Source organism: Rhodamnia argentea, chromosome 5, assembly GCF_020921035.1.
Source record: "Rhodamnia argentea isolate NSW1041297 chromosome 5, ASM2092103v1, whole genome shotgun sequence".
Taxonomy (NCBI): domain Eukaryota; kingdom Viridiplantae; phylum Streptophyta; class Magnoliopsida; order Myrtales; family Myrtaceae; genus Rhodamnia; species Rhodamnia argentea.
Genome location: NC_063154.1, coordinates 3,237,865 through 3,250,181, shown reverse-complemented (window position 1 = coordinate 3,250,181; position 12,317 = coordinate 3,237,865). Strand labels below are relative to the sequence as shown.

General features: G+C 40.0%; 3 protein-coding genes across 5 annotated transcripts; 2 read left to right on the top strand and 1 right to left on the bottom strand.

Moving 5' to 3' along the window:
• Positions 1-6: 6 nt before the first annotated feature.
• Positions 7-1,778, bottom strand: LOC115726704 (photosynthetic NDH subunit of lumenal location 1, chloroplastic). 2 transcript variants are annotated; one of them, XM_030656697.2, is made up of 8 exons: positions 1,558-1,778; positions 1,366-1,471; positions 1,184-1,279; positions 997-1,073; positions 741-863; positions 578-649; positions 342-438; positions 7-263 (listed from the first exon to the last, which is right to left on the bottom strand). In XM_030656697.2, the coding sequence occupies exons 1-8, from the start codon at positions 1,609-1,611 to the stop codon at positions 160-162; spliced, it is 729 nt and encodes a 242-aa protein (XP_030512557.1). In that variant the 5' UTR covers positions 1,612-1,778; the 3' UTR covers positions 7-159. The 2 variants fall into 2 exon arrangements, with proteins under 2 accessions (XP_030512557.1, XP_030512560.1); XM_030656700.2 differs by having other exon boundaries at positions 997-1,070; positions 1,193-1,279; positions 1,558-1,775.
• A 1,793-nt stretch (positions 1,779-3,571) lies between these two features.
• On the top strand, positions 3,572-7,875 carry LOC115726716 (phragmoplastin interacting protein 1). Of its 2 annotated transcripts, XM_048279366.1 has the most exons (5): positions 3,572-4,161; positions 4,255-4,519; positions 5,334-5,505; positions 6,409-6,455; positions 6,551-7,875. In XM_048279366.1, the coding sequence occupies exons 1-5, from the start codon at positions 3,690-3,692 to the stop codon at positions 7,080-7,082; spliced, it is 1,488 nt and encodes a 495-aa protein (XP_048135323.1). In that variant the 5' UTR covers positions 3,572-3,689; the 3' UTR covers positions 7,083-7,875. The 2 variants fall into 2 exon arrangements, with proteins under 2 accessions (XP_048135323.1, XP_030512577.2); XM_030656717.2 differs by having other exon boundaries at positions 3,572-4,519.
• A 1,434-nt stretch (positions 7,876-9,309) lies between these two features.
• On the top strand, positions 9,310-11,010 carry LOC115726722 (protein SOSEKI 5-like). Its single transcript, XM_030656726.2, has 3 exons — positions 9,310-9,758; positions 9,902-9,971; positions 10,294-11,010. Exons 1-3 carry the CDS (start codon positions 9,539-9,541, stop codon positions 10,931-10,933), a joined length of 930 nt encoding a protein of 309 aa, XP_030512586.2. The 5' UTR covers positions 9,310-9,538; the 3' UTR covers positions 10,934-11,010.
• Positions 11,011-12,317: the final 1,307 nt, after the last annotated feature.

Below are 12,317 nucleotides of genomic sequence, written 5' to 3'. Positions count from 1 at the left end.
TATCGATGACAGAATTCAGCTCTTTGTTACGAGCGGGATGAAAGAATTTGAATCAAAACATGGACAACGATCTCGACCTCATCACATCTATAAACAAGGTAAAAATACATGGCAACTCTCGGATGGTGCTCGGAATGCGTACTCTTGTGCACAAACGACTCAGATGTCGAGCACTTTAAAAGAGTCCGCGACTACTTTAAGCTTGTTCCTTACTCTTCTCCACCTTCTCTCATTCGCTGCGACGGTCAGAGTGTAAAACCTCCCTGCTCGGAAATGAGCGATGTAATTCAGAAGAATTTTCCATTGGCTTCCCCGATTACATGTTTCAGTGGAAAGCTTACCGTTTGCAACTGCAATGGTTGCAAAAGAGCAACTGGCGAAATTTGAAGATCTGAGCTCATACTCAAATGTGTAATAGTCCTTCCCATCCACAGTTCTCTGCAATTACTCGATCAATGAGAGACTAATGAATCGGTCTGATTCGCAGTAAAGAATGTCTGAATGAATTATAAGTAGGTGTTCAGATTTCATGAAGAATAGAGCAATATAGAGGAGAGCATTGACAGTTGCAAATTACCTCCTGCATGTAAAAAATGTTAGCTATCTGATTAGGTGCAGCGTAAATATTCTTCACCAAGTTAGAGACAACCTGCCACAGCCAAGGATAGAGTAAATAAACAGATCGTGAAGATTCGATGAGATAAAAAATAAACTCGAAGTAAGAGTTGCGAAAATCGTGCCTCATCCATCGGACCCATATCATGGATGTCTTGCTTATCAGTCGGTATGAATCTGACTCTCACATTCTGCAGCTGCAGATACCGATCCTTGAATGCCGAATCATGCCCCCGGAAATCAAATTCCTAATTTGGAACACCAAAAGGAAGTCTCACTCTTTTGAATCATCTCAAATATTATATCAAGCAGAACCTACAAAATGAACAACATTAGAGTGTTTCTTGTGCTTGCAATCTAACTTGAGATCTTGTAACATACCCTCCAATCCGAGGGGTAATAATACGAATACCCGTCCGAAAGGTCGACGAAAGCTTGATAATTTGCCGGCATTTCTGCACCAGAGTGAAGAAAAGGAATGCTAACACGCTCCTTTTTCCAGCATAACATAATTTTCGTCTTCTGAAAAAGCTTAGAACTTTAGAACTAAGAGACTGAGTACCGCCCATTATCCCACCTTGAGCTAGAAGAGAACTGGCAGGCAATAAACTCGCAGTTAACGACCCAATAGCGCCCAAGAGCAGAGGCCTCCTCTTGCAGTTGCCTGAAACTTAGCCGAATTTTCCATCCCTTAATGTCGCAAGAATCCATCTCAGGATGCTATATGCATTCGTGGGATTAATGACTCACTTTCTTCATCGAAGGCTGCAGCAGTGTGATCGCCCAAGCATGTGATGGCGTGATGAAGAGGAAGCTCGCCGCTTGGAGGCGACTCGCTCCATCGAGGCTCGTTCAGCTGTGAAAGAATTGTGGACACAAACAGCCGGTCATATTCAGAAATCAAGAACAGAGAACAACAGAGAACAGAGAATGATGACAGACCTTTTCTTTGAAGGTTCTTGGAACCCAGCTCAGGGAGAGTGAAGAAACGGCCATGAACGTAGCAGCAGCTCTGGCTTAGATGCTGGTTGATTGTGCAAAGTCTACTTTCGGATAATGTACGTTTTGGGAACTTGTGGTCGGGTGAAAACTTCTTTATGGTTTTTTCCTTCCTTTTTTTTCTTTCCTGTGAAATGGATAATTCTGTTGTTATTCAAGGATTGATGGAAGGGAAATCATGAGAGCTCCTGCACGTGAGTCGCATGTGCTGTGAGCTAGCAGAAGCATGTAATGACTAAGGGCTTGCATGTGAACCATTCTGATTCTATTTTTCGAAACAAATAAAGATGAGAATCATGTTTGGTAACGTAAATGATTCTCATTCTGATTTTGTTCCGTAAAACAATTTTAGAGCAAAAAAAAAAATAAAAAAAAATTATTCTGAAAAAAGAATCACTTTTGAAAATCATAAAACAGAATAAAGTCCCACATCTCTCATTTTTTCTTTTCAGTTCTCTTAATTTTTCCTTGATCTAAAAAAAAAAGAGGTCTCATTTCAAATAAAAATATATATGATAATAAAATCTTACATAAAAAATTAAAAATTTAAAAAATTTAAAAATTAAAAAAAATAAGAAAAATTTGAGAAAATCCCTAAAAATAGAAAAAAAAAATTAGATTAGACTAGTTTGACCTTATTTTTAAAAATTTGAGCCTAGATTTTCTATATTTCATAGATTTTTTTTTTTTTTTTAGAAAAATGATAAACATCTTTGCAATTAAATTCGAACAACATTTCTCTAAGCCCTTAGGGCTTCATTAGGATTTTATGATGTGATTTGTCAATTTCATGATTCTTTGATTGTACACACTTGATTTCATTGGTTGTGATTTGCCTAGGTTCATGTACTTTAGGCTTAGTCTAGTTTTAAAAATTTTGGAAAAAGACGAAAAAGACAAAAATAGCCATCATGAACACTTAACAAGCATTGACAAAAAAAAAAAGGAACACTTAGCAAGCTCTCGTTCTTAAATTTATTTATGAATTAAGATTGAGATTTGATTTTCTAGAACAAAAAACACACAATGCGGGACAATGCAATGCATTTTTCTTGTAGAAATGAATGAGTCGTTCGTGTCAATTTTCCACTCGCTCAAAATAGTTTGATGAAATACCATAATAAATGGCAAAAATGACTCGTGACAATTCTTGATATTTATTTTTACATTTCAATATGCAATATGTTATATAAGAGAATCAATATGAATTAATCTTTGATTAATTCGAAATGTATGATGAAATTTCTCAAAGTAACTACTTAATTATTTGACTTAAATGAAAAAAATTGGGAAGATCAATGATTTCCGGGAACAAAAATTTTGTGCAATTATTAAACACGTTTCTATTTTAAGAGCATAAATTTTGAACGCTTATCAAACTCATTTTGATTCTCTAAAACTCATCCAGGGAACAAAATTAGAAAAAGTCATTTTAATCATAATCACTTTTTTGAGATCGAATGATTATCATGCAAGCCTTAATGGGCCGAGGAGGCTCTATTTATTTCCAAATGATCAATTATATTTTCGTATCTATGACCAAAAGACAAAAAAATTAAATTAAATTTTTGTAGGGCCATTTGTTTTGGTCTTTTAGAAAATTACTTAGTCAAAGCTTAAAATGCTACAGACTCCATTTATTTCATTATAAATGATAAATGATTGGCTGAATTGTTTATAAAATAAATGAACGAATTTTTTTTTATCATTGATAAAAAAATATTTTTGACTGAGCAATAGTTTTCAACGATACATGTCATTATTTTAAAAAATTGAAAAAGCTGTGATTGCTTTTGTTTCAAAAGTTTCATATTTTATGAATTATTTATTTTTAAACTCAATTTTAACTAAAAGTTTGAAAAAAATTTGTACATATTTATTTTGAAATATTTCAATTGTTTCACGTCAACTAAAAGGTCAAATTGGGCTAATAAGATCTAAAATGTCACCATCGTCAACCCGAAACGCCTTGCCGTTTCTCTCCCCAAAACCCCTTGTCCATCTGCTGGAACCCCTCTTGCGTCGTTCACTCACGCCATCGTCGTCTGCAGTTCTTTTTTTCACAGTGGGCGAAAATGGTGCTCTCCAACAAGAAGCTGAAGCAGAAGCTAAAGGCGGCTTTAGCCGAATCCCTAGCGAAAAACGAATCGAACTCCGACCTTAATCACGCAAAACCCACCAATCCCGATCAAGATTCGCAGCCACAGTCTCTGAAACAGCTCCTGGGCTCGGCTATTCGGAGACCCAGATTGTCCAAGCGAGAGAAACGCAGGAAATCTCGGTCTTTGGGAGGTGGGGTCGATAGTGGCGAGAAAGAAGATGAGGGTGTTGAAGAGAGGAGGGAGAAGAGCTCATTATTTGAGGAAGTGGGCAATGGTGGCGATGAGAGGAAGGAGGAGAAGAGAAAAAAGAAGAGGAAGAAAGATTGGGGGACTGAGAATGGAAGCTTAAGTGCTGAGCAGGGTGGTGCTGGCGTGAGCGTGAAAGAGGCGAAGAAGAAGAAGAAGGAAAAGAAGAGAGATGAGGGGACTGAGAATGGAAGCTTGGGTGCTGAGAAGGGTGGTGGTGAATTGCCTGTGAAAGAGGCCAAGAAGAAGATGGAAAAGAAGATAGATGAGTGGACTGACAATGGAAGCTTGGGTGCTGAGGAGGGTGGTGGTGATGTAAGTGTGAAAGAGGCCAAGAAGAAGAAGAAGGAAAAGAAGAGAGATGAGGGGACTGAGAATGGAAGCTTGGGTGCTGAGGAGGGTGGTGATGTGAGTGTTGAAGAGGTGAAGAAGAAGAAGGAAAAGAAGAAGAAGAAGAAGAAGAAGAAGAGTAAAGGGGCTAAGAAGAAGGAGAAGGGTGAGGACAAGATTGAAGAGGACAAGGCTGTGGTTGAACATGTCAGGGCAGAGGCCAATAGGTGCATATTATGGCAACGTGTTTTTTTTATTTGCTCTGAAAGTCTGAATGAATTCTTCTACTCAAATTGTATCACCCTATCTTGGTTGTTGAGAAGCAGGAAACACGATCAAGATGATTGCCGATTGGTTTATAGTTTATAATCTTCTGCAAACTTTCTTGGACATATGATTATTTACCATTCCATGGTCGAGTGTATATCGCTTAGAGTGTCCTTCACCAATAGTACCATCATAGCCAGCATTTAGCATTTTGGAAGTACTGCAATGAGGCATGGAACTCAGGGTCGATGCTTGATGAGCAACGAGATTGTGAATGGGTCCTGATCATTGTCTAAATATCAATGATGCTTTCAAGTCGGAATATATGTATGCTATCTGTGGTCCTGAAAATCAGGGTTTTCCAATAGTAATCTTGTAAACTCTTCATTAGCATTGAGATTATCTCAGAATTTGTGTTGTCGGAAAGATACAAAGTTGTCGTTCAGAATGAATTACCATTAGCTCACTTTTGGCCGATCTTTAATTTGCTCTACTTGGTCAGTTCAAAATTTTTGTTGTCTTAAAAACTTCTAGTTTCCTCGTTTCATTGTCAAGAATATGAAACTCTGATCTATTCATTCCCATGTCTCTTTTGTGGGCCAATGTCTGGTGCTTTTCTGTGCTTGTTTTTGCCTTTGGCTAATAGTGGCTCAGTGTTGGAGAGCGCTGATCATTATGCTTCTGGCATTTAATTTCTGGTTTTGGACACAAGGTACCTGCCAAATTTTCCATCCATTTTAACTCAAGCTCTCCATTTCTTTTGCACATTTGCAGTCAAGAGAGTGGAGATGTTGCTCGGAAAGTTTATGTTGGAGGTATCCCCTACTACTCCTCAGAAGATGATATAAGAAGCTACTTTGAAAGTTGTGGCACCATAACAGAAATTGATTGTATGACTTTTCCTGAGAGTGGGAAGTTTAGAGGAATCGCTATTATTGGTTTCAAGGTTAGTCATTAGATTACCTTTCATGGTGTTAAATTTTGAGGTATTTGTGCCTTTATCTCCTTTAATTGTTTTATCACGTTAATTCGGGTAGCTTCTTCAGATGTTTTGGTCAAAACTGTTGCTTCAGAGTCCTGTTTTTGGAATTAATCAGTGTGGGGTGGTTTTAGCGACCTGATCATATAGAAGGATCCGTGAAGCTAATGCTATGCAGTGAAAAAAGGCTCATACTTGATATTACCATTGACATCAAAGTTTTAGTTATGTGTACTTCAAGTGCTACAAGCTTCCTTCTCCTTTCCCAGTGTGTTTCCTCTTTTCGATTATATCATAGAGCACAGGAACTTGATGAGGAGACGCTGGTATTTTCTTGACATTTTAAGGAATAGAAGAGGAAAAGTATATTTTCAGACATTTGATTGGTTAGATTTTCTTTGTACATTTCCTTTGGAGTCCAGAGGAATCAGACTTTAACCTCCCAATGGGAATGCCAAAGGTTTGTATTGTTGGGTAGTCTTAGGGAATTTTAAGCTTGAATCTTGTTACGGAAGTGAGCTGTGATAGTGGGATACTATTTTACTATCTGTCATGAGTTGCAAACATACTGATTTAGTGTCAAAAAGAGCTTTCTTCAGAAGGTTGTCATCTTCTGAAAGGGGTCCAATAAGTTGTAATTATCCCAGTTGGCAGCTATCATGATTATGTGACTTTGGCTCACAAGATTTATACCCTAAATTGTTTACTTAGTTTCACTCCAATGCCCAAGTTATTTGTCTAACAGAAGACTAGGAATCACTGAAACTGAAACATATTATCAAGTCTTTAGCGTTTTCTATGATGTTATATCCAAAAACAATGGATCTGGTGTAACAACTAATTTGAATTGTTTATTAATTTGTTTTGCAGACAGAGGCTGCAGCTAAGCGAGCTTTGGCACTTGATGGTTCCGACATGTGAGTGTATCAGGAAGAAGCATTATCTACTTTCTCAAGTATAATGTCCAATCAAATGCATTGTGCTCATTAAACCCTTTCTTTTTATTTGTCAGGGGAGGACTCTTTCTCAAAATCCAGCCCTACAAGGCAAATCGAGCCACTAAAACATCCGAGTTCACCCCACCGATTGTCGAAGGCTACAACAGGATCTACATTGGGAATTTGTCATGGGATATAACGGAGGACGACGTGAGGAAATTCTTCTCAGATTGCAGCATATCGTCCATTCGTTTCGGTATGGACAAGGAAACGGGAGAGTTCCGGGGCTACGCCCATGTGGATTTTTCCGACAGCCTTTCAATGGCGATGGCCATTAAGTTGAATCAGCAGGTTTTGTGTGGTAGGCCTGTTAAAATAATGAGTGCAATCCCTAAGGAAGGTGTCAAAAGCAGTGCAAGAACCGTGGCTGCAAATACCATGGTTGATAACACTAGTACCATAGTTGATAACACTGCTGCTGAATCGACCGTCAGCAGTGGCAAGATGAAGAGAAGAACCTGCTATTTATGTGGCGAGAAGGGCCACATTTCTTCTGCTTGTTCTAAGAAGCCAGCTGATGCTTCGACAAATCCAGATGCAACTTAATGAGCTTCCGATCAAGAGGTTACAAAATCTTTGCTCACTTGTTCTTTAGTCTCCTTTAGATACTAGAAACAGTTCATCCTCCGAGACAGCCGTTTGAAATGGTCTGTGAACTGCCGTGTGGAAATTGACTGCTAAGAGGAATGCTGTCGTGCATGTGCATGTCAAGTTGGTGTTTCGGGTCAAGCAAGTAGTGTAAACTTAGACCTGATGGAGATAGTATCATATCTTTTTCTCTATTCTGGTGATATGTCTCAGTGGATAAGGAGCTATATTGGATAGACTATGTGATGCTGTTTCATTGAGACATTCTGGCCTCCGACGAACATGATGTTTTGGTTTTGGCCAGTGGTCTGGAAGCTACTGCTGCGATGTGGTGCTTGGAGAAATATGTTCAACTTCTGTCTTCCTTCACCGTGTAATGAAGTTTTGGCCTTTTTCCATCTTGACACTAACATTGTAACGTCACTGGCTCATAGAAAGATTTTCAACTACTTCCTGGTGGGGACAGTAAATTCCATCTCTCTTGCAATGAATCCCAGTAAAAGAAAAAATTTCGGGGTAGGTCAAAAACATTGAAATCTGACCCAAGGACGAAGTCGCATCGCCAAAACTTGAAGTATTTGATGAAGTAGGAGGTAAGGGTAGGCCAAACATTTGTACGATGTGAACTTGATGTGATCACTTGGAAGCAAGCAAGAACTCCACTCCAAAAATCTGGTTGGACATAATTGGTCATCTTAAATTTGTCTTTGCTTGCAAAATAAACATTCACGACATAATTTGTTATCTTAAATTTGTTTCTTCCAATTGTTTTGGTGGGGTTTGCTTCTTGGTGCAACAGTCTGGAGATCATTCACCGAAATGTCGGTACAGCAACCTGCAACTCTCGTACCTTTCTGCCCAAAATATTAGTATTTATGTGCTGCAGCTGCTTATTTTAAGTTGCACGAGCAAGCTTGGGGTGTGGGTTCAAGAATGCGAGCCTCCATATTCTAATTGCACGATCGGATGCATGTAGCCATTTAGGATTCTCCATACTTTCCTTGGCTTGAATTTTTTTTTTTTAATGCTCTTGGATTTTGGGAAACCATCAAGGCAGCTTCCCTGATTCCGAGTGTCATTGTTTCACGAGACTGCACTTTTTGGGAGATTGGCATTCCTGTCCACAGTCTGATCGAGTTGGTCTCGTGAACTCGCAGTTGTATAAACTCTCTGTCAAAATGTTTGCATTTAGACCCTCGTAAGAATCGTTTTGCATGTATTTTGCTTTGCCCTTTTTTTAACGGCAATGGATATTGAATGAAGAGCTGACAAAAAAGCTTTGGTCGCACAAGGTTGGCATATGCAGGTTTAGCTATCATTGCAGCCAAATCCCACCATTTTTTTTTCTAGAAACAGCTGGGCGATTCGACATTGGCTATACTCGGGCGGCGATCGATTTGTTAATGTTCTTCGAACACTGTGAACGAAGCAAAACAACTTTTTTGGTGCATAGCTCTGGTTGTTGTCCGGATGGGAACGATCGCATTGGCAGCACCTCCGTAGATCGTTTAGCTTTACAAACGCTTGAAAATGAAAATTTGAGCGATCTCTGCGAATAAATTTCGCTAATGACATTTCTACTAAAAGCTGTGGGACCTGAAATCCTACATTGGAAGAAGCTTGTGTGTTATTAAAAGCCACTGTTGTGGGTACATAAAATATTAAAAGCTCTCGCGTACGCATTGTTTACACTCTGCGGTTGAGCTAACCTTTGTCTGGTTTAAAGCCTATTATTGGCAACTATGAAAAAACCTGCAACATGACATTGAACGCTCAGCTGTTGCAGATGCATCTACACCATTAATGGAGAAAAACAAACCCAGGATGATTTGTACACGCTACACTGCTTAAGTCAACCATGTCAAATTGGGTAGAATTTTCGGTTCACATTCTTCAATTCTGCCCGTGAATCATATCTAGTAATAGGCCTTTCATCCCGAGACCTAGCTATAGAGTAACCGTATATAATTATGAAGAATTGGCTGGGTAGCTGACTCTCTTCGTCCGTTTTTTTGCAAGCATATAGATATAAGATTTCAGCTTTGAAAATAGAATTTCTCCTACTGATAAAGACTATTTCTGGTTAGCCACAAGTTTAGATGAAACAAATTCACCTGCCAAGAGCAGACCTCTGAAGTCACGTTCCCCAAGCATTTGTCCCCCTCTATATATATGTACAGAGCCGCTCTCTTGCTTCTCTACTGTTTCCTCTCTTTCTTCTTCCTCCAAGAAAGTTCCAGCCCTTTTGTGATTTCTATGTCTACCAGCCCTTCTCTTTCCTTTTAATCAACCCTTTTCGTATCTCTTTGTCAAGAGCTTTCTTTGATGGGCCTCTGATCACTTCGAGGCATCCTTGGAGTTGCTTTTCCTTGGTCGCCAGAAGAGGAAAAGTAAAAAAAAAAAAAAAACAGGAGATGTCTGTCGGTTCAAGGTACAACAAAGCAGATGTGTGGGTGCCCAGGAAGTTTCAAGACACAGGCACAAGCCCTGAGAGCACAAAGAAATGGATTGAGCCCCGGATGAAGATGGAAAGCAAGGTCCCGGTTGTCTACTACCTATCGAGAAATGGCCATCTTGAGCATCCCCATTTCATGGAAGTCCGACTTTCTTCACCTGGTGGGCTCTTTCTCAGAGGTAAACGAAATTTCATGGTTTAGTTTTCCAGAAATTCTCCTTCCTCTGTTCTGTTCTGCTTTTTACTCTCTGTCTGATATATGTTGATGATTTTGGTCAAGATGGTTTCCGAGTGACTGATGATCTTCTGCTGCAATTTCCAGATGTGACCAACAGATTGAATTGTCTGCGAGGTCAAGGCATGGCCAACATGTACTCTTGGTCTTCAAAAAGGCATGTGACTACTCGCAAACAAGCGCTCTCCGTCCCCTCCAGTTCGGTCTCTTTTTGTTTTCTGGATGTCGTATAGCTCTGCGACTTTAGGGAAAAGTCTACTTTCATGATTTTGCTTATTTTTCCATCTGAAAGTGAGAAAAGGCAAGAGGGATGGAAATTGGAATAGACAAGAGAGAAATGCTCTGCCATACCAAAAAAAAAAAAAATCTGTTTTTCTTGGTTCTTCTGAGTTCAACCTTGGTAGAAATGATGGTTCAACAGTTTTCTTGTAAAAATTGGTTTCATATCATGATTTGGTCTTTGCCTCTATTGAATTTAGGACCTACAGAAGTGGGTATGTGTGGCAAGACTTGACAGAGGATGACCTGATACACCCTTGCAATGGCCGTGAATACATTCTCAAGGGATCGGAACTCCTCCAAGTGCCATCTCCGAGCCTCCGATCCTCTGCCGCGATCTCGTCGCCTACAGCGAAGAACGGCTCCTCAGAAGCGAACAACCCAGCCGAGGTCCCGAAGCTCTCCGACATCATCAAGATCGAGCACAAGAACCAATTGTACCCCACATCACTCTCACTAGACGACGTTCGCCAATACATAGTCTACAAGGCCAAGACTTCAGAAAAGGCCAATAAAGCGGCGAACGCGTCGACGCAGACCGATGACAAGAGAACTAGGCTGACGAAGAGGGGCGACCGTGACGAGGACTGGAGCAACGAGGAGATTCGGGTCTTGTCCTCCCCGCCGCCTTCGAACTCTAGCACTGAGGGGAGGGAGAGCTTGGATGGCTCAAGCTCCACAAGGAGAGACCCAACTTACAAATTGTCAGATATCAGGAATCAGGCGCTTGAGAACGAGAGGCCCAGCGGGAGGATGAAGGCATCGGCAGCAGTTCTGAGGCAGCTGATCATGTGCGGCGCAAAGGGCGTTGATGATGTCCAGTCAATCACGCCCAGGTAGAGGCCGAAGAGGATGTTCAGTGGATCAATTGTGCCTGAGCGCGACGAAAAGCTGTACAAAAATTTTGAATTCAACATAAACATCCACATTATGCATTTCACGATCTCTCGTCCCCGGCAAACGCGAGCATAGTAAGGCGACACCGCAGGAAATATGATTTCCAGAAATGCGGCGAGCGTCCGATTCGATTCTCGTAACCGGGTTCTTGCATCTGTGAATTACAATTCCACAATTGTAGGACTCATATACAACCTTGGTGAGTTATTGCATTTCCAGCCTGCTTCTCAAAGGACCCAATCCATCAAGAACGGGCATTGCGTTCTTTCTTTTAATTGTAAAATTTTTCTTCTCGAGAACCAAAAACGATGTGTTGTGATTGATCACCGGCGTCAAAGTTGAGTTCTTTTCTGCTGAAAAACGAGTTGATAGAGGCCGTTTTCAAGGATCTAGGAGTCCAAACTCTGTCGTAAAATAGATATGTTGGAAAAGTACATGGCCGACATGTGACGAGGAAATCCGCTTTTGACTTTTAATCCGCAGTTTCCTCTTCTCTTTCGCACGTGTTCCGGAACACGTGTGTCTGCATTCCTTTAAGTTGTTTTTTTTTTTTTTTTTGCTAAACGATATGTTAATACCTGGTTTAATTTACTCTAATACCACGTGGAAAATACATCATAACCACCCCCCATATTTTTTACAACGATAGACCACGATCTCACCTCTCGAAACGCTAGATCTGAACAAGTTCGCCGTCCTAAATTGAGGATATCACAATCAACTGTAGCACGACCTGTCTATGATACTAGCTTTTGTCCATCAAGAATATATATTTTTTTTTAAAAAAAGCTTTTCCCGGAAAAAATTTTTATTTTTTTTTTTTGGTCATACGGAAAATATTGTTAAGAGCTTGAAAAATATATAGTTGAACTTTCGAACGAGTTAAGAGAAAAGTTAAGGGTTAACGTTGCTCGTTAGGCCCAAGCCCAATTCGAGAGGTCCACCTTTCAAGAAGTGGGCTTGGACTTTATGCTTATGACGTGTCACGAATTGAAATTGACCCATGGCGTTATGGGCTTCAGTTTTGCGTCTCGAGTAAACGTGGGCCCACTTTGTCCGTTTAGCTATACATTAGTCTCACGGTCTCCGGTGGATTTGGCACGGGCTTAAGGCAGAATGTAACTTACGATTCCCTATTGACGATGTACGATGATTCGTTTAAAGATTTTTATTTTTTAAGTGTGTTAGAAAGTCCAATCAGATTAGAAATGATGCATGAAATTTGATAAATATTTTAACTGTAATATTACGTTAAAAAGCCTAACTCAAAAGTTTAAACCGATCGATGGAGAGAGGCTATGTCCATAAACAAGGGATGCGGGATACT